The 27,330-nt window shown below is 43.6% G+C and overlaps 1 protein-coding gene and 1 long non-coding RNA gene across 2 annotated transcripts; one reads left to right on the forward strand and one right to left on the reverse strand.

Annotated features, from left to right (window-relative positions):
* Positions 1–1,156: 1,156 nt before the first annotated feature.
* Positions 1,157–26,114, reverse strand: ccnd2a (cyclin D2, a). The gene is made up of 5 exons (XM_051381583.1): positions 24,238–26,114; positions 22,630–22,845; positions 19,061–19,220; positions 11,554–11,702; positions 1,157–5,622 (listed from the first exon to the last, which is right to left on the reverse strand). The coding sequence occupies exons 1-5, from the start codon at positions 24,430–24,432 to the stop codon at positions 5,452–5,454; spliced, it is 891 nt and encodes a 296-aa protein (XP_051237543.1). The 5' UTR covers positions 24,433–26,114; the 3' UTR covers positions 1,157–5,451.
* On the forward strand, positions 21,013–22,492 carry LOC127352859 (uncharacterized). The gene is made up of 2 exons (XR_007881197.1): positions 21,013–21,404; positions 22,142–22,492. It is a non-coding gene; the product is annotated as an uncharacterized LOC127352859 (long non-coding RNA).
* Positions 26,115–27,330: the final 1,216 nt, after the last annotated feature.

Consider the following 27,330-nt stretch of genomic DNA (forward strand, 5'->3'; position numbering starts at 1 on the left):
AGGTGTTACCAATAGTATTAATTAAGGCTGTGTTCCATTTAGTGTAGCTCTTTGAGTGAGACAACATGCACCTGTTAGAGCTGAAGGGGACTGAACCTTATTTAGTTTTATTGGTAGCACCTGTTTACCTTACTATTTACTTTTTACTGTAACTTCATTTTTCTTTAAATGTCTTGGTTGTCTGAATTTATTTTCTTTTACATAATTTAAAAAATATTAAACACATGTTTTCCTTATTTTCCAATACCAAGGTTGTTTTTTTTTAACCAACATTTCATGAAATAATTAGGCTACTAAATTAAAGTTTATTGATGCATGTGCATCAACTTCTGAAACCACAATGAGCCTCTCCTAAATTATATTATTAATTAATTAACCAGGTGATAATTGTGCTACTTTTAAATCCATATTTTGTCTTGAGTAAATTTATAAATTAAACTATAAAGATTTACATTTTTAGTTCATGATATTGTCTTTTAATCTATGCTTGAGTGTATGCAGCCACTAGAGGGCATAGTTTGACACTTTCCCCTGTCTGCTGGCTTTATTTGTGACATCTCTCCACACATTTTTCTCTGGTCAGGCCGGGAGTACTTGGGGGGTTCTTAGTGTCCTAAATTAAAACCATCCTTTATCTCATCATCCGCTGCCTGATTATGCAGAATATAATGGCCCCAGTGAATGAGGAGGAGGAGGAGGAGGAGGAGGAGGAGGAGGACAGCCTGTTTTGGTTTTTGCACTGATTATTCAGTATGTAATTCTAGAAAAGTAGTTGTCCATAAGTTCTCCATTACATTTCTATTTCTCAGTAGACATCGGGGACTTATAGGAGTGTGGTCAGGGGTCTAGAGTCCTTTAATCATAACCAGTATATTTCCTTTACTTTGCGTGGCAGATTTATTGGACTGAGCAGAAATATCAATACATCCTGTTTTTCCAGTGTTTAGCCAATAATCCTTATATTCTGGCCACAGGAACACATATTGTCCCACGTTCGTCATCCCTGCTTTGTGTTGCTTTCAAGTGATTAAGTGTGTACAGCTGAACTTTGCTCTGCTGTATCATTGCTGACTCACACACACAAGTACACACAAACTAGTCTATTGATCATGAAACAATTAGACACAGAGCTCAAAAGGAACACAGGCGTGGGAAATAGTGAGCTGATGTGGTGTCACACCCTTTAAAGCAGAAGTTTATTGAACAGAGGTTGTGCAACAGACATTTGAGGTACATGATATGAGTTATAGTGGAGGGGGGAGGCAACTCAAAGGGAAATCTGCACCATTGAAACTTCCAGATATCAGAATATTTATAGTTGTAGGACATGACAGATGTAGCCTAAACCCATTATTATGTGGCAGTCACAATGGTGCGCAGACACAATATTTCAGACCAAAACGTATCTTTCTCACATACAGAATCCATATTTACTGACATTCGGAGTAATCGTGGTTGTATAAAGCAAGAACTGTACTTTGGCCATCATAGGAATGCCGTTTTTCCCCTCTCTGGCACACAAGAAATCAGATGTAGCACCAACATGAACAGAAATGCACATGCTTGAACTATCTACAGAATAACCCCCCAAAAAAAAAAAAAAATATGTTGCAATGTTGTTGTGCCTCCCACCTCCAATATAGGTTAAGTCCAAGTGGAAGCCTTGCATATCTCCTGTTTCCCATCTCACTGAGCAAGTTCCTCACTAAAACAGTGGGAATCATCCACAAAAATGCTAATTTGTCGTTGCTTCCCCCCCCACTGTATTCTTTCTCCTCCGTTCCAGGCTCCCTAACTGCAGAGGTATAGATGATGGATTTGTTTATGTGTAATTTTGTCCAGTAATCCTGAGGTATAGGAAATACCACTGATGCAGAATGTGACTGAAGAAGGAGAGCAAAATAGATTAAAAAAAAAGGGGGAAAGGAGACATGCTATCTAAGCAAACTGTCAAACTGTACAAAGAACATTTCCAGTCGAATACTCATTTCATGTTCTTCTATCACCATCTACTTCGTTTTTTTTCTGAATGTATCTCTTAAGCAGTAAAATAATTATATTATAATACAAATGTTTATAAAATAGCAGCACACTCAAGTGACACATCACAACTAGGTAATGTTATTTTTTTTGTATAAATGAAACAAATTCATAGCTTTTAGCAGCGCAAAAAGACAACAATAACTCAATAAAAATATTGACACTTTTTTCTTGATGTCTTCACACCTCTTCTGTCTTCTCTTCACTTTGGAATACAGTATCTCTAAATCTTAGAAAAACCCTTTTGCGGGTCTGGTCACCCCATAAAATATATCAAACACAAATTGAAAAAGGTGGTCTCAATATATAACACATGCAACAATAAATTGCAGGAAAGAAAATCACAACCATTAAGTTTGGGAGAGAGCTTACATCAGGCAAACAGAGGCAAAATGAAGGGGTCATATCAAATATTCAGACGGGGATGTTTTGGCAAATGTGTCATTAAATTGCCCAGTTTTACTGAAAAACATCACTAAAATGTTAGATCCCCACATTTTTTCTTCAGTCTGACAAATATACACACAGCAAAGTCACATACCGTCATGAAAAAAAAAAAAAAAAAACTCAAGCATTAAGTCAAAGACACCTTGCTGTGGCAAAGCCATGTGTCCCATTAAAACAAAACAAAAAAAAATATCATCTGTCTCTTGTTTTGTGCTGATGTCTGTCTGGCTGATGAACCCCCTTGCCAATGATTTGAAGCAGCAAAGCTCACAGGGGACAGATGTGTTCACTGACAGACAATCGGCCTGAAACACGCAAGCCAGCACCATAGAAAACTGACCAACCACTGCAACACACATCAGTTAAGGTGGTTTCGAACAAAGGCTATGCTCTGTCTCAAAAAACGCAAACCTCATTGCCCTCTGAAGAACATGTGCAAATATTGGATGTTACGACCACCTTTTCTTGTAGCTCATCGTTGCCCTGTGTGACTATCTGTGGCTGTGATGCAGATAAATATGAAGAAAAATTCAAGTAAAAACAAATATTTCATTTCTTGACAATATAAAAGAAAATCAAACAGAACCCATGGATCAGTGAACTCTGTGTGTAGGCATTTTTCAACTCATATTGGCGTTTTATATATTTGTTCAAATTCGCTGAAACGGTCAGACTCCCCATCAACTTGCACTTTGCTTGAATAGGAATGTTTTTTGTTTGTTTGTTTGTTTGTTTGTTTGTTTGTTTAATCGGAATGTCCCCACGTCGTAAGTTGTGGAAAGCCTTTTTTAATTTGACTCTTGCTTGACAAGGGTATGTCTGATGATTGGGAAACCAGCCCTACAAAGTAAACCAAAGAAAAGGCTAACAAGGAAAAAAGAAAACATCCATTCACCTCCAATCACCACCCAACGCATTTCATTTTACTTATCTCCTGGGGAGCATGTTCTCAAAGTGCTTTGCCATTGAAATCATATAGGGGAGCTGAAAACAACCCTATGTGGGACTCCAGATGCATTGACAGTATATCATCATCATCCTGTACTCCTCTAACCCCACTCCCCACCCAACACCCACCCACCCACCCACCCCCGAAAATGTTCACGCTCACATGATCTGGCAGTGTACAGTCTTAGTTCCCCATTTCGTTTCCATGTAAATGGAAACCCAGAAGGTTTTTGTTCACTTAGCTACGTGATTGTAGAAATCCATTATGAGAAGTTAATATTGATTCCATCCAAATATGCAGATATCAAAACTTTATCGTGAGGCCTTTGGGGGTCTTTTGTTTGTTATCATCTTCCAGCCACTGGCTGTAAATCCTCCCCGACTCCTACACAGCAGCATGCTCCTGCACCACTGAAGTCCTCTCTGCCCTACCATCCTGTGCTGTGCACTCATGTGCCTTCCACAGTTCCACAGTGACTTCTTAGTTGTCCCTCTCTTTCTAATTCATTCCACGCCACACCCGGTTCCCTCCCTGCTAATTAACACAGAGGAGTCTAACATCCTCCAGACTTTAAAAAGCATAGCCTTACTTTCTTCAAGACATCGCCCTCTCCTGTTTTCACATGTGCCATACACCCTTGCACATGTAAGAGGTCATTACCACTCTGTCCAGACTCAAAGCAGCCTTTCACAACTAAGGAAATACCATATTGTAACAACGTGAAAAAGAATGATGTATCTGTAATATTTCATTAACAGAATGGCAGTAATAAACAAACACCTCACGACTTCTGAGTCTGAGGTGCAACACCTCAGGAAAAACGCACTTAGAAAAATAAGGGGCTCTAAGTCAAAGTCCCTTCGCCCATATCCTCCTTCTCTTAATCTTTTTCTGTCTCACTCATAGTCCATGCACATGAGTTTATTGTTGGCCAACAATCAACCATGATACATTGTTAATGCATGGAGGCAGTGATATAGCATAGATGCCCTGTTATACTGATGGACAAAGTATGTGTAGCCTCGGCTTGACCCTTAGTCTTTTAACACAGAACCACGAGTCTACGACTTGACTTTGCTCAAGTGCCTCACGCTATAGAATGCACACTGCTAATATAGATACAGGATCACATGTAGCATTCACACCACACACACCCACACACACACACACACACACACACACACACACACACACACACACACACACACACACAGGCATGCAAGCAAACTGGCACATACAAACACACACGCTTGCACCCACAAACTGACACGCACACAAGCAGCCTGACAAAAAGGAGCTTATTGAGCTCTACTACTCAGTTCCAAAATATGTCCATTAATAATAATAATAATAATAATAATTACTAACACTACTAATAATTATTATCATTCCGTCTCTTCCCTGGAACTGGGACCCACCAACTTTTAGCATAATGTTCTCACGCTTTCCTCTGTCTGTCTCATCCTCGACAAACATGTGGACCTTGTGGTGCTCGAGGAGCGCGAACCCGTGTCCTCTCTTACACCAGCCACGAATGTAATAGTGATAATACTCATATAAAACAAAACAGAGGGAAAAAAAGTGAAGCCCCACTGTGATCCCATGTATGCAATTTCTGAATGGTTTCCATAATTTCTAGCATAACAGCCTCAATATCAAGCTATGGTTAAAATATAACTTAAAGATCATACTATACAATCAGAGGCAGAATGCAAATATGAATGGCTTCCCTTCTGTATATCCAAGGCACCACAGAGCTTCATCTTGAATCAAATTTGTTGCTTTTAGACTAAAACATCATAGAAAATCTATTTCGTGGGCAGGTGTTTTTGACTTGGAAGAACAGAAAATCTACAAAAAAAAAAACTAGCAAGCATTGTTCTTTTTCTTTTAAAGGGCTTGTGTTTTTAAAATTTTTTGTTCTTTTGTTCTTTTTTTTCTGCTTTTAAGAAAATTGAGGTTTTTTCATGATGCTTTTTTTTTGTAAATCCTGTGCAATGATGCCCTCTGGTGGTTCACAAGTTGACATCGCGGACGTCTGTAGGGGTGGAGGATTGATCCAGCTCGTCCAGGCCTTTCCCGCTGGGGCCTCTCTGTGTCTGCTGCTGCTGCTGCTGTTGCCGCCCCTCGCGCAGGCTGCTCATCAACACACGCTCAATCTGCTCCTGGCACTCTTTGAGAACATCCTGCAATGTAACAAGAAAGGGAGGACTTGCTATAAAAACATATAGATTTCAGCTAAACTTTGATCTGTATGATTGATTTAAGGTTTAAGCATTTACATTAAAAGGTACATTATTTGGCAACAAAGAAAGTCCTAAGAAAATATTCTTGGATATATTCTCATTTTTCCACAGCTACTTACTTATCTGCTCAGTATTTACGGCAGCTATAGTTAATATGTACCACGGTTGCTCAGTGGGGAACTTGCAACTATTGTCAAGAGTAACAAGAGGAATCTGAAAACTTTAGTCAGTGCATGACAAACAGGGGCCCACGGTGTGGCAGAAGAGGGGCCCCTGGGCAGCGTAAGCCAGGGGTTTTAAATGACCACCGACTTTCTAGCAGCTCCAACTACTGCCAAGGCTGAGCACAGACACGGACCAGACCCAAGCATTACATCAGCCCACCAGGGTTGTGCACTGAACACCACCCCCTATAGTGTTCATGTGCACAGACACACATATGCAATACCACATGCACACCCATGCATGCACGCCACTGCCTCCCCCATCCAACCACCCACCTATCCCACCACCATTCCCAAACACACAAAACCCAAACAGAAGTAGCCTTGACAACGGCGGCTGAAAACACAGGTAGTACTAAAGCTATGTTAATTACATCCACCTCCTGTGGGAACACAAAGGTGGTGCTTTTTTAACGAGAGCCAGTCTGTGTGCCTGCCTGCCTGCAGGGGATCCATCTGAGACCTGGCCGGCTCGCCTTTCACCATCAAAGGCCGCCGCGGCAATCTGAGAATCCACCTGGGAGAGGAGCCTCTCAACAGCGCTGAGCCCTCATATCCTTCCCTGATGGAGGGTTGACAGAGGGGACAGCGCAGGGCATGAAGAGCGAGCAACTCATTGGGGAGGGGGAGAAGTGAGGGCGGGTAAAAGGGGGGGGTGCTAAATGGTTTGTTAGCAAGAGCGTCAGAGAAAGGTCAAACTGTTCTTGGATGAAGAGCAGCAATGACAAAAGATATTCAGAGGTAAGAGCAGACTGCTGCAACATAAACTAATGGCAAAGTTCCTGTCTGAAAGAGCTGATCCAGAGTTAACACTGCTCTCTGGTGGTGAAATACGATAGCACAACTGGGGCAGAGCTGCTTGCTTTCAGCTCTACACATGCACACACATGCATAACCCCCTGCCTTAAAGCACCAGGCGTTTGTGGGAAACATGACTGAGAGCGCCCCATGGCCAGAGGGATGGGTGAAAGTGTACCGCTTGTGGAGCGGGGAAACATTCTTTTGAAATTTACAGCTAATTTAAACCTGATGGGCCACAGTTTGAGCCTGTGTTATAGCTTCTGGTGCCGCTGGGCCTTGATGAAATGAGAACTGAGACCCCGCTCACATCAGAATAGCTCTTTGGGAGCTGGAAACGGGTGAGTGACAAAAGGTCACAGTTTCAAAGGTCAAACAGCATGACACATTACAGGCTGAGGCATGTACTATGTTATCAAAGGGAAACTACTGAGTTTCTGACTTCTAACTCAACTTTCAAGACTCACAATATGTTGAAATTGTGTACATGTGGACAATGTTATGGAGGATTTCTTCACGAGTGGAATCTCTTTTAAAAGGGGACTAAGAATTCTATTGCATTACATGACCACTGACAAAATGACTCAAACTAGAGGGGGTTTGCTGATATCTGAAGTCTGCATGAAGTAATTACTGCCTTGACATCTCTTTTATTTTGAGTTCTCCAGCATCGACCAATGATTAGCTCGAGAGAGTTTTTTGGATCACAATCCATGAAGAATGATTTGATGTTGAGGAGGTTGGACTGATCTGGGCTGGGTGGCTCTGGGAGAACGTTTCCCCCAGCAATGGGTCTGACGTGGAGGAAACCCGACCGGCGTCTGTCCCTTAATCTCCTCCAGAGTTTGGCCGCTAACATGGGCGTGCGCGCACACACACACACACACACACACACACACACACACACACACACACACACACACAAAATCTTCCCACCAACATGTGCCCCATTGGTCATAAAATCTCAATTCCTGTGAGAAAATTAAGTAAAGCGAAGAACATGTAAAGGAACTGCCTGTGTCTTACCGCAAGAATGCACGCCTTCCCTTCTTGAAAGACATACTACCCCCATCTCTGCTGCAGCAGTTCGGATCCTATGCCAAGCCCCATGGGCTTTATTCGTGAAATTTTAATGACTTCAATGTGTGACTACTGGAAACACCAATACTGTTTTCAGAGAAGCTCTAGGTACTTGGATACTGAATGGGGCCAACAGCATTGAATAAGTTGGTCATGGGAGGTAGCGCTATACTGAAGCATCTTATTTTGCAGCCTCAACCCGGAAAACACATAACCACCTCAGATCCTCCCTTGTCGTTACGCTTGTCCATCTGCCCCACCTCAAACATGCATCATACTGCAACAATCCGTCCCTTTGACAAATCAAGGCATGCACATGATCCCCAGGACAGCCTTTGTGACACTGGCATTAGGGGGGAAGTCGTGCAGACAGACAAAACCAAAAGGAAGAAATGTGTGAAGCCATGGAATGTGTTTTAACTGCTGACTGTACCACACAAGACAGTGTTAGCAACTCTGGGAGGACTTGGTGGTCAGACAGCTGAAACAAACACAGAGGCAGACACACACTACAGATCTCAGGGAATCTTAAGACAAAATATCCAGAGGCTGTCACTGGAAATAAGGAGTCACCACATGACTTGAATTTCCATAAAGTTACAATAGAAAATGTGACCTTTCTCCCTCTTCAGCCTGCTTGCCGAAACGCCACCAGCGGTGACGCAACAGGCCACAGGCTGTGTTAATAGAGATAATCTTTCCTAATAAATGAATCTTTGTTGCAAGCATTTACGCTCACATTACTGTTAGGGTTAACACCCGGCCCTCCCTCTAAAAAAAAAAATCACATTTCAATTTCACATTCATCCATCGTGTAACTCGTGAGACCATCTCAGAGATAGTTAGGCCACAATGGAAACCAGAGTGATTAAAAAAAAAAAGAGGAATGAAAACAGGAAGACGGGGAGAAATGGGAAAATGTGTTTCCGGTGTCTTAGTATTTGACCCTGACCGAAAAAAAAAGATGAATGAGAGACTGAGAGAAAATGAGTGTCAAAACGATCAAATCTAGGAAGTGGTGGTCTTAAACCATTGCACTTCTCTAACCTCTATTTCCTGTTTTAATCATTCAAGAATAAAGGGGAACTCTACACACTCAGCCCTCATGTACTAACTATTTGTCTAAATTTTGTGTTGAGGCGTATATTCCAGCGTTCTTACTGCCACTACAGATGACCTGTGAAGTTTAGGAAAATCCCAACTGATCTGCCTCCCACTTGAAACTCAACACATTCTCACAAATGTAATGTTTTTTTTTCTCTGCACATTCTGACTTGGCTCCCAGGCACAAGGGCCCGTCTGCTGTCCCTAACAGGGAGCCCCTCTTGGCCACACCAGGTGCATGTGAGGCTACACACATTCTTCCAGCGGCCCAGGATGGTGACTTGGCCCTATCACATTTCCACTGGAAAACCACAGCTTCTGGATACCACAGATGCCAGCAGGGTGCCAGGGGGGGTGGCGTTGGCCATGATGCTGTTGGCAGCAGCAGCTGCAGAGGTTGGCGAAACTTGCTTTGCCTTCATATTTTGCCTGGCTCTTTGGCCGGCTGGCTACAAGACACTGCTCTACCATCTTGCCGAGCCTCTACACTGCTGGCCAAAACCAAAGACAGTGTGTTATGTGTACACATTTAGACTCAGGTTCATACCACCACCCTGATGACTGCAGTCGAAATTGAGGTTGAGGTGGTCCTTGGGTGTTGAATTGACGTATAAAGTGGTTAAGCTTTTGGGAAAAGAAGGTAGGGTAAGTGTTCAAATGACACGGTCAATGATCACCATTTCCTCTTTTTGTTGCGTGTGAAAGCCTAAATGCTCAAACAGTGACAGTGACAGCATAAATAGCACCAAAACCACGTATTAATGCTGACAACTACTTGTGGGCATCTGTCATTGGGCTGTGTTTTTTATGTTGTACCACAAGTAATGCACAAGTAGGATGTAAAGGTCTGAAGTAACTTTATAAACCAAAAGATACCACATGTGTTTAGTTGCTGGCTGCTTCCTAGCAGTTTATACTAAACCCTCTTATATATGTTGAATTAGGAAGGGTGCCCTCTGCTTTGCCTCGTGTGTTTACTGCGAGCCATGGCTTGTCTGAATCCAGGAATGCGAAGAGTTGATCAGAGACACAGAGCGACTTAATTCCCTCAAGCCTAAGACCTTGCAGCCTAAACACACTGAGGCCCTGTGCTGCTGAGGTCAGCTATTTGTTTTTCCTCAGCTGCTGAGCGAGACTTCACACAGCTCGCACCAGAGGGAGCCATGCTTTCCAGCAGTGATGCATTATGGACCATCGGAGGAGACGAGAGAGGGCTGATTGTCGCGAGGGAGGCATGACACCCCCCCAGTGTCCTTTTCACACTTCAACAGCTTTCTTCCACCTCCTCCTCCTAGTTTGCCTCCTTTTGGGACAGAATTTAACATACCAGGACTGAGGCTTGGGATCCGTGTCATGCCCCCGTGCGCAGTGAGCATACATGAACTCCTAATGTTCATGTTTAAATGAAGTCTGCAATTACTCACTAAAAGCCTTTTTCATCATGTTTGGTATTAGGAGCACTCCTGCCAAGGCAGCGGCTTCAGAACTAGAGCTGGTCCCTGGAGACTGCGCTGTGGCTGCCCACTGCTCCTGAATAGTTGGGATGGGTCAAATGCAGAAGACTAATTTCTCCAAAGAGACTAATAAAGAACAACTTAACAAATCAACTTATCATCTCACATCAGTCTCGCTCTCCTTACCCTCTGCAGCTTTGCCCACCTACTCACCCTTACAGTGAGCTATAGCAAGCTGAAGCCCTCTCCCATCTGCATGATGAAAGCCAGGCATCTCAGAGTCAGTAGAGGCCCTGCCTGTGTTTGGACTCAACTCACCCACCACCGCAACATTCACTGTACCCAGACAGCCACACAACGGCCTGGCCAGCATTCCTGTCAGCGACAGAGCTTACTGTATACGCTCTCAACCTGGCTCGATTTAGAGGATTCTTTATATGAGGGGGCCCTGGGCAGCCTGGCCAGACTGATGGAGAGGAAAAGAAACCTGCCACATGCTACCTCTCAGTCCAGTCAAGTGTTTTGACAGAGGATAAACTGACGCAGTTCGGCATTTCTTTTAATGAAGACATTTTTGGTCATAGTTTGACACTCATTTTATTTTCTTCTTCTCATGACAAATATTGGCATCAGAATCCCCCAAAAATGGATTTGCGGAAAGCCGAATCCCAGTGAAGAAGCCAAATCTGAGTGTGACATTTCAACATTTCAACTCTTGTCTGTTGCAAACGCACAACCTCAACAAACATGTGGCATTTCTTAACTTTTGACATAAATAACAGGGATATTTTCCCTCAGAGAAGTAGCGTCTGGTAGAAAATAACCTGAATTTTCTTGTTAACACAAACAGATTGTAAAACTGTGTGTTTCAGTGGTAATCAGATGAGTTAAATGTGGCATTTAACTGGAGATGTAAACCGACTGAAGAGATTAAAAGCTTCCAATGGCTGCTGATTCAGCTTTGAATCATAGAGTTACTGTCATAGTGCACTAAACTAAATACCATGAACACCTAACTGATGTCAGTGAGCGAGATAAATTTACTCCTCCTCATTCAAATATTACTCAGAAACATCCCCTCAAAAATTTCCTTGCACAATCAAGCTCTTAGTTAAACCCTGACTAACAAGACCACACTGGAATGTGTTTTAAACTCATATAAGCTGCAACTGGTGTTCTGGATGTGACAGAGGAGTATAAAACAAACTCACCACTTCTGTGTTTGTGATTTTGGCCAGCAGGTCTGTGAGACTGTCGCCCCACTGTGACTGGTCAGCTGAATCCAGCTGCAGGCCACAGATCGCTGCCCCCACACTTCCTGTGGCAATCATGGAGGGAGGGTACATCGCGAATGTGAAATCTGTTGGAGGAAGAAATACCAATTGAGTTAAACTTGTCTTCAGTGCTTAGTTAGTTTGTAAATGTTACTTGTAAGTGGCTAAAATCTTTAGTTCAGTGGATAAATGACTTTTTACACTGGATTCTTTATTCACCTGGTGCTGTTTCTAAATTGCTCGTTATAATTCATATGCTCCACAAACAGGGTAAAGATATGTCCCTCCCGGAGACAATATGATTTTGTCATCTAGCAGTCAGCTAATAAATAATCCTTCTATTGCACCGGGTCTGAACGCAGCGCTCACTAATGACCAGGGGCCTGGATAATGAGGGTTCACTTGGCTTGTAAAGGAGCTGAAAAGCAACCACCCTCACCCACTCCCCACCCCAGTCCCCCCTTTCCCCAGCCCGGCCCCTTTTCTTCCATCTCCTGAGTAAATCGTGTGCTCCCTGAAAAAAGCCCCATAGCGCTTGGAAAGGGAGGAATAAAGAGGCTCAGTGCCTCTGCCAATGCTCACTGCTGTAGGTCCTTTTTCCACGTGTGGTCACAGGCGTGCGTCTCAAAGACCAATAACCTTGTTAGCTCCCCTCACTGTCATTCATAATGCAAATGAGACAGCTTGTGAACGGGCCAGAAGCCCGAAAAGGCAAGGCAACTGGCATACAGGGAGAGAGAGCAAGGGAGACAGACAGACAGAGAGAGAGAGAGAGAGAGAGAGAGAGAGAGAGAGAGAGAGAGAGAGAGAGAGAGAGAGAGAGAGAGAGAGAGAGTTTTTCTCTTCACAAACAGAGACACACAAACACACACACACACACACACTCGCTCCTTTCTCTATTCTCTCTTTATGTCTTGCTCAACTTCTACCTTTCTTTTTGGACAACACATGGCCTGCTTAGATGGGGCCAGTGAATGGCACACATGCCCCAGTCTTTGTTGCTACAACAGGCAGTGGTTTGCATTGGCGGCCCTCCTATCTTTTAGCATATTAATAGAGTGGCGGGCCTGCAAGAGGGAAGGCAGAAGAGTGTGACTCCATTGTCCAGAGTCATCACCTCATTTCACCCAATTGAGAGACACAGCATCCATCCCCTCTCTGCTGATACCAATTCAGCGAGACAGGCTGGACAAAGAGCGTGGCTGGACAGGGGGGACAGGGGGTCGACGGGGGGAGGAAGATGAAGAAGGAGGAATGGACGGTATGGCGACAAGGCAACAAGGAGAAAAGAAGGGGAAGGTGGGCTTGGCGCGGGGGGGGGGGGGACAACTCCGATGCACATCACTCTCAAGTCTATGTCCAGACTCTTGTGAGGTTTTGGAAGAAGAAAAGAGTCGCCCTCCAGCGACCCTCACCTCCTGCTTCCCATCCACTCCCCCCCGCCCCCACAAGTATGCCTCTGTTCCTGGGCCACCTATGGGCTAGAGGAGTGGGCAGTGGGGGCATAGAAACAGCCTGCACATTAACATATTGCCATATTCAATTGCAAAGCAAACTGCGTGCGATGGCTCTGAAGGAGATTTTTCTTCCTTCTTTTTTTTAAATCTGGAATCAAAGAGGTAGGCCCTTTGATAGCTGTAAAGGCAGCCCCTCACTGCCTTTTTAACATGCACAGCCAGGCGCTTTCTCATCTTGTGGGCTCAGTGTTGACAAATAAATGAACTTATTATACACCCCTGTGTTAGCCGCTGGGCCTCTGCCAAGGGGCGATTTATTAAAGGCTACCTCGAGCCAAGAGGAAAGAGCACACAAAGCCCCTCAGCATTACATCACTGCTGTAAGAGCACAACTTTCTATAGAGGGCTAAAAGGACAAAGGCATACATGGATTTACTGTACGTGTGTAGTGAGCGCAGACTGACAGGCAAGGAGGCAGACACCTAAGAGACACAAGCAAGAAACAATGCGCTGATGCCTGCATGCTTTAAGATGCAGACATAGACCAACACTCTCACACACACACACACAGACACACACACACACACAGCACAGACGTAGGTTTGTGGGAGAGCAGAGTGGCGGGCAGTGGGCAGCAAGCTGATTTTTCGCACTCAAGACAAGACAGGTCTGTAGCAGAACAAGGACGCGCGCGTGCAGCCGATGCGGGCTGACACTCCGGCCTGGTGGCTGCTGCATGTGGGGGGAAGAATGGTCGTATTTTAGGAGGTCCTCATTGATATTCATGTTGAGGATAAACAGTGTATGTAGCTGAGTGGGGACGCCTGCGATGGAAAGCTCCCTGTGAGCAGCGGCTGGCTGGCCTGGCCTGCACGCCTCTCACCCCCTTCAATGGCCCTTTCTCCTCCCCGTGCCCCCTCATCTCCATTCCTCCGTGTTCCTACCCCCTGAAACTTCATCCTCAGGCCTCTGGTCACACAGTCTGCTGCCCTACATGGCCCACTCCTCCTGGGTGGCTGCAATGCACAGTATGCACATTAAACTTGTAAATTAATTAAAGTTGGAAAGTTGAACAACAGCCAAAAGAAGAAAGAAAAAAAAGGCCAAAACTCTCCTTTTCACCCTCTCCTCTCTTTCCAGTGCTATAAATCAGGGTCTTGTATTCTATACATGTAGCGCTTATTGACCTTGTTTATTAAAGGAGTAGCATTACGAGGACCCAGGGTCTGTTGACTGATTAAGGCCAAAAACAAACATCATTTTGGTATTGGCATGACAGTATGTTTCACCACTAACGCAACACAGCCTGGTAGTCAAAACAAGGTCTGTAGAGAACTACCCAGACGGTACACCTAGTGTAGCTCTTTGAGACGCACAAACAACAACAACTTCCCAACTGGGCTCGAGGAGTTCTTCCACAAGGGGAGAAATCAATGATTAAGAAACGATAACTTGATCCTGCTATCTGTCATATTCCATTACCTCTTGTTCCAGACTGTCACTCTGGAGACAAACAGAAAACAAAACTTGGGAGAGTCTGAGTCATGCACCCTGCTCAAACTGTGATATCAATTCATTTGCCAGAAAACTGAATTCCTCCTTAATTGCAACGTCCCGTGACAGCTCTCTTGCACCATCATCTCCAGTGTCACAGCTGCGGCCTTGAGGCGTAACGTCAGTAACGTCAATGATGACAAGCATACACATTTGGATCAGGTGGTATGCAGGAGAGTTCACTTTTCTCCACATTGGAAGAGCATGAATTGGTTACAGCATTTGTACCCGGCGGACATATTCAAAAACTCATTCTCTGTCTGTCTGTCTGTCTGTCTGTCTGTCTGTCTGTCTGTCTGTCTGTCTGTCTGTCTGTCTGTCTGTCTGTCTGTCTGCCTGTCTCTGTAGCTGATATAATTTGGACAAAATTAGTAGCTTAACAGAAGTAATTAAACCCTCTAGTCAGAGAAAAAGTTGGAGGACACTCTGGTGTCATGGCAAAAATGTTCAGGTCAAACTAGCCACCACTAACATTTACTTTACTTCAAATCACAAATATTAGTCTTTGTGGTTAATGTGACCTCCAAGGTAAACATGTACACTTAAAAACATTTTGATTTCTAAGCTTTCTTGGTGGGATAATTGCAGCAGGAACAGCAAAAATCTCTTTCTTTGTGTTTCTGGTGTGACTCAGCTGGCCACAGTATTTATAGTGTGGTGCTGATTACACTAGCGAGGTGAAGGGGGGAACTCAGGACATGCCACTGGATGATTCACTCTGTCACATTTTTGTGCACATACTGTTCGGGAAGCTTCTTCCTGCTTCGTGTGTTGACGGTGAAGCCCGGCCGGACATGACTCCTCACATGAGTGGAGCGTGCGGAGAGATGATAATTTGTTAGAGGAGGTGGCTAATTTGTTGGGGTTCTGAATCATCAAACATGAAGGGAGTTTTATGTAAACAAACACCAGTAAAGAGCATTTCATTGACCACATCTGAGATGAATCATTCATCTCTAGAATGCGGAGCTGAGCCTGGAGGGGATTCTCCGTGCAGCAGCCACTTGGAGAGGAAGCTACAAGAGGCATTCCTGCTTCTGGACCAGTGAAACTGGTCAGCTAAGATGAGTAGAGGACTTATAAATCACTTTAGAATATCTGACCCGTTTTCTGTTAGTTCCTCAGGCACTCAGCTGAAGAGACAAAATCTAAACATGTCCGCTTTGGATGGCTTTTCTGGTCCTTGGTGTAAATGTTCATTATTTTAAAATAAAAGTAATATACAGTGGAGGAACTACAGTATATGTTAGCATGGCATCCAACTTTCTTTAGGGTTAGGACCTGTATAACAAACTAAACAATGGAATATACTGTATACTGCATTGTGCTGAGAAGTGTGGGATTTATATATATGGAGCACACTCCATTAGTAATAGAAATTTAAAGCACGGCTAAAGAAAATGCAAATAACTCTTCTGTAACTCTACTTATGCAAGTGGAAGAGTGAACCCATGAAGCAAAGTTTGACTTCCCTCGTGTTTGTTAGCTAGTGAATGATTAGTTTGTATCAGACAAAGTTACCAGTTAATCATCAAGTCACTTCACACAGTCCAAAGACACTTCCACACACCAGAATAAAAGTAATCTTACACTAGCCTGAGATAAAAAGTGAGTACTCACTTAAATCACTTGTTACTTACATCCCAACTTGTAGCAAAACAGTCATTGTGTCCCCCAGGACAACTGACTCTCTCTTGGACAGCACTGTTGGCCCTGATCCAGACTTTTCTTTTGATCAACTTCTATGACTATTGTCACCATTCCATCCATACCATTACAGAGAGGGCTTTTGGAGTCGGTATAAAAAAAGACCATAATCCCTACCAATATGGAAAGAAGACGGAGCTCAATAACTGCAGCAGACAGGTTGGGGTGCATCTGTCTGCCCCATGCACCCCGTCCATTCTCCCACTTTACCTCAATTGAATAAGAATAGAAGAGGAAGCTCGGAGTGCTTGGTGTCTGTGTGTAGGAATGGAGGTTCATAATCTCCCTTAATGAGCTTGTTTCTGGGCTATTATCCGACGGCCTGCCTGAGGGAAACGCTGGTGTTTCCTATCAAGTGGCCCCGCAGCGCTGACCCTCGCATGGCTCTGCATATGAAATGTAAGGGCCAGGCCTTTTGTCTCCTTTCTCCCAGCCTCTAGCTGAGCTCCCGAGCCATTTGCATAGTCCTGAAAGGACCAGCCAATGTTATTAATTAATACAGAGCCAGCCTGCGCCACCTGACAAAATCCCACCGAGTGGCCCGAACGGAACTGTTTCATCAAAAGAGAGGAGCCATTAGGAATGAGAGGCCTTATTCTCCACTTCTCCTCTTCTCTCTCTTGTTCCCTTGAAAACAGAGAGCCGTGGTTTTATGCATGTTTTCTTTTTCAGTGTAGGGGCAGCAGTGGTGGGAGTAGTGGTGGGTGGTGGGTTGAATGAGACTGTATGAAATAGGAAGGCCACAGGTGACCCGTTGTCAACCGTCTTGCAAATGTAAATCCTCCTGAGAGATCTCCTCCTTCTGCTGTGTCTTTACCTTCTCGGCTCCGCTCAGAGGATGTCTCAAGGAGGATTCTCACCAGATAACCCAAAGATTTACGGCTGGGAACGTTCCACAAATGGGGTTTCGAATTCCCAGAGATCTTCAGATGCACCAAATTGTTGACTCACCCGCGCTCTCTCTTTCTCTGTCCTGCCCTCACTCTCTGTTTGCCTGGATACAAGTCTGAGGAGCGCATACACAGATAAATGGCCTGTTGCTAATCCAGAGCTATCTCCAGAAAGTCTCTCTCCTAAAACACAATGTCAGGAGGACGACTCCAGGAGGCTCGTAAATTTATTTCCACTGCCTCATTGAAGCAATTAAGGACAAAGTGCATGCTGAGTCTTTCACAATGTTGCTTTGGGAATAGGTCCGATCACTGACACGCTGTCATTCCACACATTAATCCGCTGGCACAAAATAAGGGGTGAGAGATGTGGGGTGAGACAGGGAGAGGAAGAGAGCAAGAGATAGTAATAGAGGGTGAAGGAAAGGGAGAAACAGAGAAAGAGAGAAAACAGGCATTTCTTCTTCAAAGTTTTGCAAACGGGAACTTTTGTAGCAAACTTCTCTCACCCTATCATATCCATTGCACAATCAGTGCATCCACTTGATGTTGTAAATACCTGTCACCTCCCTTGTATCTATTAAATCTAACTATCACACACTCCTCTGAATGATGTCAGCACAAGGAGCCGTTTCCCATGGGGTGGGTGTAGTTAGCATTCCTGTTTGAGGAAGAAAAGGAAGCTGCTGGTGGTGGTGGGGGTCACCCAGAAAGTGAGAAAGAAAGGAATGTAAACCAGCCTTATTGTGGGTGAAATGTGTCATTTTTACTTCATTAATGTTAGGATAAGTCTTTATGGATATTTAGGACTAGTAAAAGTGTTCCCTATCACTACCCCTTCCTTGTTTGTAGCGCTGAATGTGGAGGTGGCGCAAACAGGAGAAACCTGCCCTGTAGAGGATTTCAACATGGGAAAGCTATCATGTCATCCAGCTGTAGGGCAGGGAGGTGTGAGAAGTAATGGGGGAGAGAAAGAGGGAAGGAAGGCGGCAGGGGAAAGAGATATGAAAACATGACATGCCTTAGAATTGGCAGTGCAAAAACAACACACTCCTCTGGCTTTCCCTAACTCCCCTGCTCCCTCCTGCATCTTCTACGTCTCGACCTCGCCGTCTGTTCAGATCATGTTAAAGGCTCCCCGTCCCTCCCACGACGCGCTTGATGTTTGATCTTAAGGGAACAATTCACCTCAAGAGCGAGGAGACAATGGCCTGCCTGCCTCCACCCCTGTCCATTCCTCTTCTCGACCCTGTGCGACATGGGAATGCCCCTCAACCAGGCTAAATCTGCTTTGAAGTGTTACTGGATGCTCTGGAAGCCACTGATACGCCTCTAAAACATGACCACATACCAGCCTGGGAGAAGACAAATGATGGACGTCAGGTCTAAGAGTCTAACGCTGAAATGTCTTCCATGACATATGCTTTTCTTAGGCGAAATATTTTCCCATCGGAGGTAATGCATCTCACTTCAGTTACGGCGGGCCGTGACTGGCCCACAGCACACCTCTGAACAGAGTTGTTGCCGCATGTTATTGAGAGAAGAGGGCTTTGATACGGTGCTGAAAGAAGAATGCGCAGCAGATATTTTGCAACATGAGAAAGTATGTTGATGCAAGCCATTATCGCTTGGTTTGACTTGGCAGCTTATCCATGATCAGTGTCACTTGCAACACCAAGAAGAAGAAAAGGGAAAAAGATATCAAGATGACATCGCACTCTGTATGGTCATCTTTTGGATCCCCTTTTCCAATTAAACATCACACTTAGAACAAACATCTGTTAATAATACAAGACATTATATGTGTGTGTGACATAAGCTCCCATTGTGTCCTACCTGTGGCACACAGGGCAATGAAGGTCTGGACATGTTTGCGAATAAGTGCCAGCTTATCTTCGGGCAGCGGCAGCCTCCTCACAATGTGCTCGATGAAGTCGTTCGGAGTTACTGCTGCCAAGTTCCACTTCAACTTCCCCAACACCACCAGTTCCCATTCCTGGAGAGAGAGGCAGAGAGAGACAGAGAGTAGACAACAGAGAGAGATAACCGAGACAAAATGAGAAAGATGACAAAAACGATATTTATATATATATATACTGTCACAGTTTACATTCAACAACAACACGACACTTTATAGCAGTTGTTCAGTCAGTTACACTGTAGCCCAAAGTGAGCCTCTGTAGGCCCCTGGCCCACCCTGTACATTAGTGTGCGTGGAGGTTAAGCATTATTGTTATTATGTTAGTCTCTGCTCAGCCGGGCCTGGGACAGAGAAACACCAGCAGCGCCACCAACCCAGGTGACCTCACAACACTGTCTCCCTCCCTTCTGTCTGTCTGGCATCTGGGGACTTTCCTAAAGAGGCCCACCAGAGGTTCTGTGTGTGTGTGTGTGTGTGTGTGTGTGTGTGTGTGTGTGTGTGTGTGTGTGTGTGTGTGTGTGTGTGTGTTTGTGTGTTTGTGTGTTTGATTGTACAGTGAAAATGGATAGGAAGGCTGTGTTTGTTGGGCAGTGCTCAGCAATAAATCTGTTTTATGTTAAAAAGTTGAAAGAGTTTCATTATTTAATCTTCTCATTCCACTCATCATTTAAACCATCAGAACCCTTCACTGTACGTTGCAGCAGGTGATGTGGTTATTGCATCTTGTGTTTTACTGCCAACTCGGTTAAAGCCCTTTCATACTTCATAGAATAAATTCACTCTTTTAGCCCTGTTATTCTTCACATAAACAATGTTATGTGGCAAATATAGTTAAAGGACCAGCGTGTAGGATTTAGTGGCATCTAGCGGTGAAGTTGGCGATAGCAGCCATTTGAATACAGTTCAGCCCACCAAGCGTGTGGGAGAAACATCCTATCTACGGCCAGTGTTTGGTTTGTCCATTCTGGGCTACTGTAGAAACATGGCGGTTCAACATGGCGGACTCTGTAGAAGAGGACCCGCTCCCTCTGTAGATAACAACAGCTCATTCTAAGGTAATGAAAACACAATGATTCTTATTTTCAAGTGATTATACACCAATCAAAACATACCTATGAATGTTATATCACATTTTCTGCCAATAGAGCCTCCTAAATGTTACACACTGGACCTTTAAAGACTTTATTTTAAATCATTTACAACATTTTTCTGGCTCACAGGAAACATAAACCTTGGGCAGCGTTGCACAGCTTTGAGTCAATTCACTTTAAAATCATGGACGTTTTGGCAAAATGTGATGACACGAGCAAAATGAGTGTGCAATGTGTGTGCATTTGGTGTGTGTGGGTGTGTGGGGGGGGGGGATGGACACTAGGTGTGGTGTTCTCTTCTCTTAGAGTGTATTGTTACTTTCACTTCCTAGAGGAGGAGGTGATTAACGGAAGAGTTGGTGACTAATTTGGGAAAAAATTTCGTGGTTTGGTTCCGGACTGCGGCCTTGTGACTAGGACCATAGATGCTTTTCATTTTCCCTCTCAAGAGAGCGAGAGAGAGACCACATGAACTGGTCATGGGACAATTCAACATGGCTGCCACCGACCCTGCTACCAGCCTACAATATTCTAATCAAAGTGACCTTTTTCATCCTTGTGATGGTTTCTGATCTTCTTGAAGCCAGGGACACGGATACAGGGAAGAAAAGGCTTTTTTAAAAGAGGGGGTTTGTTTATAGCCACAGTTTATCATGTGGGAGGAAATGAGAAAGCACCTCTGATTTAAAAGGTGAAAGGCATCTTATTCTGCTTGCTTGGAGATGTGTAACTGGTATCTCAAAGATTCAATTATTTGATCATATGCAAATCATAATGCCCAGCAGTGGTTGGTCTAATGTTTGCAACATGGCTGCCTCGTGCTCTCAAAAGCCTTTTCCATCAGTGCCAGCGAGAAAGATTTAAACCTACAGCGAGGGGTATGAAAAATCTTGCGACACAGGCTCTATGCTGACAGAGTGGCAGGCAGGCACCACTTCCTTTTACTGCCTTCCTCTGGTCACACCTTCTTTGTAACATTGTGGTTCTCTTTACAAGAAATTCTTACCAAAGACGAGGACAAAAAACGATCACATGCCCTGAGCAGCTGATCTCTGTTTCCTGTATCTGCATGTCAGCCAAAATACTGCCATATACAGAAACACTGAGAAGAGGCCCAAGCAAACCAGTTCAAGGACTTGAGGGCTTTGTCTTCAGATTGAACATAAAGGTAGGACAGACTCAGTTTTCTAATAAAAATGCAACATGGCATACTGTTTCACACGAGTCCACCCCAGGCTAACAGTGCAGCGCTATTTCCTTTAAATGCACATTCTCTTTACTTGTCAAACCTACAGCTATAATAAAGCTGACCATCGAAACCCTCACTGAGGAGTGGGGAAATTAAACCAGACACAATATTCCCAAGCAGAAATACATTCCAGAAAATGATCAGAAACCAACAAAACCAACAGCAACTCGTCAGGAACTTGAATATACTGCAGCAATCAGTGAGGCAGCGAGGCAGGCCTACAACCATCAGCCACGTCTGAATCATAATATGTGGCCTCTTTCACAACATGGGTGGGATTGGCTGTTGTTTACTGAGGAATGTTTATGTAGCACCACAGAGCAGAGGGGAAACACTTATCTGATGTGAAACTGAGTTAATTAATTGGTTTGCGCTGGTGAAGGCAGCTGGTATTATCAGGCCAAAGAGGCCTTATCAAATATAGGACACAGAGGAAAGACATTATTGTACTCCAAATGACACATATGGTACCCTGCATCATCGGTTATATGTGTAACTTGGACCGTGAGCCACATTGCTGCACTGACGAATGTGTGAGAATCAGAAGTAGTGCAGCATGACATAATATCAGAAATGTGTGCATCCACGGTTATTTTTGGATGGAAGCTGAACTGTAAAAGGCAAACTTGAATTTCTCTGTGTCTCTCCCTCTCTAGCTGACAGGAACAGAGTCAGAAGTTTGGCTGGAGTCCAAGCTGACCTCGTTGCTCTGTGCAAATATCTGCCACTAGATGGCGATGGAGACCACTACACACTGGATGGATACTGTAAAAACCCAGAGGGTCATGTACAGTAAGGAGAGCCCTTGTGGAACAGTCCACTGTGAGGCTTTTCATGCACCTTTGATGACAGCGCAGGCAAAGTGGAGGCTGGACAACAGTTTGAGTGGAATGGCAACAGCCCCTGTGTTCAGTGTGTGATGTTTATGAGCTGAATGATTAAAATGAATACATGTCAAGGAAATAAATGCATTAAAACCAAAAATAAAACCCTGGTTTTCCCCAAAAGCAGACATAATGAAGAAAGAAAGACATTAATATATCATGAAGTTCTGATTGGCTTCAACCAGCTGATGATGACAGCATGAATCCTCAGAAGTGTCACTGTGAATTTTGTGAAAAGTGTTGAACCAACTGTTGCTTACCAGCAGTTCTTGTGGTCTGATGGAGTTGTCTGTGTAGATGCAAAGCTTCTCTGCGGTTAATGGACGAGTCTCTTTCAATTTGGATGCAAGAAACATGCACACTGCTCCCAGCAGCTGCAGGTTACACTTTTTGGTGGGTACCACGGCTAAAAATCTGTCTAAGTAGTTCATGGCCAAGGGGAAAACTTCTTCTTCGCACTTCTGCTCCTCACAAACCTGAATAAAGAGAGGGCAGACAATGCAGCAATGTTGAGCATTTGGAATCAGTGAGCCACCCTGCAGTGACCTGACTTATTTTCCAGCACTTGAAATGTATATAAAACTTTTATGAGATAACGAAACAAAAGTCTAATCACATAAAAAAGCACATATAAATTCAATGACACACATAGTTGGGGCCCGGCCAAGAATTTGCGCCCAGCCCTAATCGGTTGCGACATCATAAATTAATTCGAAATAGATTATTCTTCAAAGAATGAAATAAGTGTCAGACATATACTGTCAATAGAGTCGCATTCCTGCAGTTCATTCACTAAGAAATGAATTCAAGTCACAATCAGCCGAGCCAAAAAACACCCCGACAGCGAAGCACACGGAAACACACTTTTTTCTCATTCGTCATATTTTCATAAAATAATTAAAAATATAAATAAATTGTCTAGACCGATTTTCTTCGCATCATAATGTGAAGGGACGTCTTCCACATCATACCCGACAATTCGTATCCAAATCCGCGCACGATAAATATGAATAAAATGTCAAAATAAAAGACAAGTAGCAAGAGGTTGGTCTGATGTGCGTCACCGCCGACCCGATATATTTATTTCAAAAATTAATTAAAAATCTCCAGTGGGTCGGACCCTGACAATATTTACATGGAAATAAAGCCCAAAGGCTCGAGATTGTTTACAGATGGACGTTGACCAGAAATACTCGACCAAGTGTCAAAAATCGAACATAATTCCAGAGTGAGGCATTGCGACGGGGGGAAGACCTGAAGGACAGATAAGGCCCGCACCCCTTCCGACATTTAAAATAGATACCTAAAATGTTTGCAACGCTTTTTCTGATCATTTCTATATTCAGCGGACACCCCAGAACCTCCTCTGTCATTGCCGATGGGTTTAAACCGCTGTTATTGCGTTTATGACACTGTAAAGTCCTCTTAAAAGCACAAGCGCTCCTGTTAAAAAACCAACATGGCGATACAACAGTGCAAAGGCAGCATTGCATTGGGGAGTGCATACGTGTGCATGGAAATATTCAGGCTATCTAAAATAATAACAATAAAGACCCAACGGGCAGCTTGCACAGACAACATGTGAGGCACATAAAAGAAATTCTCCGGTGTCGCTGATATCACAGCTCGAAGTTTCATAAACACAGCCTTCATGAGCGGACTTTAAAAATGGTAAGAAAATTACAGACAACGACACATTTGGTTAATATGAGCAATAAGCAGTCGGAAATGAGAGCAACAAGTCTTATCTACTGTCCACAACACGCCAAACAGCGCTCAGTAAAGCAATAATGAAACAAATCAGGAGGCTTTTAAAGTCGAGCACGGAAATAATAAGACTTGTCAGCACTCGGTGTTTCGGTATATACCTCCAACATCCAAGTAGCGACCATCCTCCTCATAAACGGTTGAATATCTTTCTGGACGCCTTTGAAATAAGAATATTGGGGTAGAAACCTCTCCTCTATGGTCAACAAGCTCTGCAGGACTCTGTCATCGCACAGGAGGTTCGGATCGGGACGAGCTCGTATGATGGTGTCCATTTCGAGGCAGAGCAGTTCCATGGTGCTGGTGCTTTCACTTAAGTAAAAAAGGTAGGATTTCTCTCTTGGAGACGAACAAGCGGTGTTGCAGAGCAAAAAAATGCAAAAGGATGGCAGGCAAAGTCTTTAAGAGGCATAAAAAGTGAGACTGCAGGGGCTCCGTAGAGTAGTCCTGCCTCTCCTCGTTGACTGAGAACTTTTTCCTCTCTCCCCTCTCTGCGCCTCTACTTTCATCCGCCTGGCTATCAGACGCATTTCAAGCCTCCCCTGCGCCACTGACGCAATACACTTCATTCTGCATATACCAGACGCAACATGCTGCACTCCTGTCCCTGTTTCCTTTAGCCTGGCATGCAGACAACTTTGAGCAAACTTGTTTCATTTCAAAACTGAACAGGCTGACACTTTTTCAAATGTAGATGCACAAATATACAGTGGAAGCTGCAGAGAAAATACATCTAAACTGCAGTTTAACCTGTTTTTGTCGCATTTACAGACGACTTGAGGCTGAAATAAACCGACTGTATAAATGATATGAATATATTCAAGTATGTGACTGATTAATGTGCAATTAGAACATGGCTCTATCAGGTCAAATAAATGCTTTTATGTGTTTTTATAGATGCATTTCCTTATTTTGGTGCTTGATTGCCTCATGGTGATAATTACAGAGTGGGTGGGGGGGTTAATGATATTGTCACTTCACATCATATAAATAAATGAATGAACGCCTTATTCCTTGTTCCATTATTATTACGCACATTTTCGGCATTAAAAAGCCTCCAAGAAACCAACTTTACTTGCCAAAGTGCAGCAAGTGCCCCCTTGTGAAAGTAATTTGAATATTAGTTTGGATTAGAAAGAAAAAAACCCTCCACAAGGCGACTAATTGGTACTATTGCTTTCTTGTTACAGCAGCTTTTTCAAATGGCCCCATTGAACCTCAGCGCAGAGCATGACGCATGTAGATACTGTATGTACGCGGACATAAACACTTCATGCTAACATGTGCGCGCGCAGGACAGACTCACCAACCACCCACTCTGACACACAAATACACACACACACACACACGAACGCCCACACACACACACACACGCACAAACAAACACATGGTCTCACGAACTATTTTTTTTATTGCAGCCACAAACAGCTTGTGGTTGAGATAGCTTTCTAGGAAATTTGAGAAGCAGTAGCTATTCTGTTTAAGATAACACACAGATGACAGTCATTGGCTTTGCTCAACCCAAATAATGTCAGCTAACTTGACAATTCCTGCTATAAATCACTATTTTTTTTATTTCTTTTTTTCGTTTTTGGATCAGGGTTCTGTAATAATTTACATGGAAAAACAAGCAGGTGGAAACGAAGCTGAGAGTGTAAGTCATTGAGCAGATAATTAAAAAATGACTGCCAAATGATTTAGCTTCACATACAGTCACAAAGAGAATCTGCATGGGTAAATATGTTAATCCCCCTCCTATTCTTAGTCAACTTCAAAGACGGAGCCTTGAATGAAACGAGACTTGAGCGCGTCAGGGGAAGACTGGGGACAGTAAAGTCCTCAGAGCTTTAGAGCTGTTAATTTCCATCTGAGGCTTGTTGGCTATATAGCAATGCTTGTGAGAAAAGTGGGGGAAATGTCTCTTTAAAGTTTTTTTTTCCAGTCTAAGTCGTTTCCTCCTCCCTGTGTGTATTTGCATAGCCAATAGTTCCGCAGCGCTCGACCGAGGCTGTGCGATTGTTACTGGGCAGAATTCTATATACCTTCCCCCTCTCTCTCTCTCTCTCTCTCCTTCCCCCCTCTCTCTCCTCCTTCCACTGCTGTGGTCATTTAAGCAATCAGTCTTGCCCCTTAAAGGATGTCGCTGCTGCTTGAACAGCCTATCTGACACGCACAAGACAAGTGGCATCATGTAGGTTTGAAGTTGAATGAATTCATGTTTGGCCAGAAAAGTGACCAATTTAATTTAGACTCTTATGCAGAGTTAAAGGGAAAAAAATTAAAAAAAATAGAAGAGGAGAAAAACTGAAGTGTCTCCTCCTCCAGTCTTCCAGTGTATACTGCAGAGAGGATGACAGGCAGAATGAAATATCGACAAAATCCCCCATAATTCAAGAAAATTAGCCTGATGAAGCTTTCAATAAAAGGGGGGGAAAAAAATCGAAATTATGTCATCCTTAATGGCAAATCCTTCCTGTTGAAAAAAAAAACAATTTCTAAACTCTTCAATGGTTTAAATTAATTATTAAAATTTAAAATGTTTGATTTCATGAAGGAACCAAAACGTTTAAACCTCTCTTAATGGGAACTCACTTTCAACCATCATTTTAATAATCTGAAGCACAGCAGGCTAAGATTAAGGGGGAATATATTTAGAATTTATCAGAACTCAGATAACTACTATTTCAGATAAAAGTGACCACGTTTAGAGGTTTAAAGAAGCCAAACCGAATGAAAAGAAGCTGAACGGGGTTAGCGGTGGAGAGGCTGCACGGTGCTCCAAATCCTCCTCCACATCCAGCTCCATCAGCTGCCTCCAGCTCACCAGGAGATGCGCAATTATGTCATAGCCACCTACACATGTCAGAGCCACCATCCCCTGCATTTCACCACAGGCTGATGTCAGCAACGGCCACTCATGGCTTTGTTAGAGGCAAAGTGAGTAATTCAATAAATGAATAACTCAAAAACTTTGTGTATATGCAGCAGCTCTGTTCACCCCCCCCCAAGCACTGCAAAATGCCCATATGGATAAACTCAACCCTAAAACCTTGCTTCCCTTAAAAAAAAGAGCAGAAAAACTGAGTCGAGGTGAGTTAAACACCAGCTTGTTTAAACAATAAATTCGGATTTAAGAAGTTTTTTTCATCCAAAAAAATCTTAAAATAAGCCTGAAAATATAACCAACACACTTT

The sequence above is a fragment of the Dicentrarchus labrax genome, unplaced genomic scaffold (genome assembly GCF_905237075.1).
Source record: "Dicentrarchus labrax unplaced genomic scaffold, dlabrax2021, whole genome shotgun sequence".
NCBI lineage: Eukaryota > Metazoa > Chordata > Actinopteri > Moronidae > Dicentrarchus > Dicentrarchus labrax.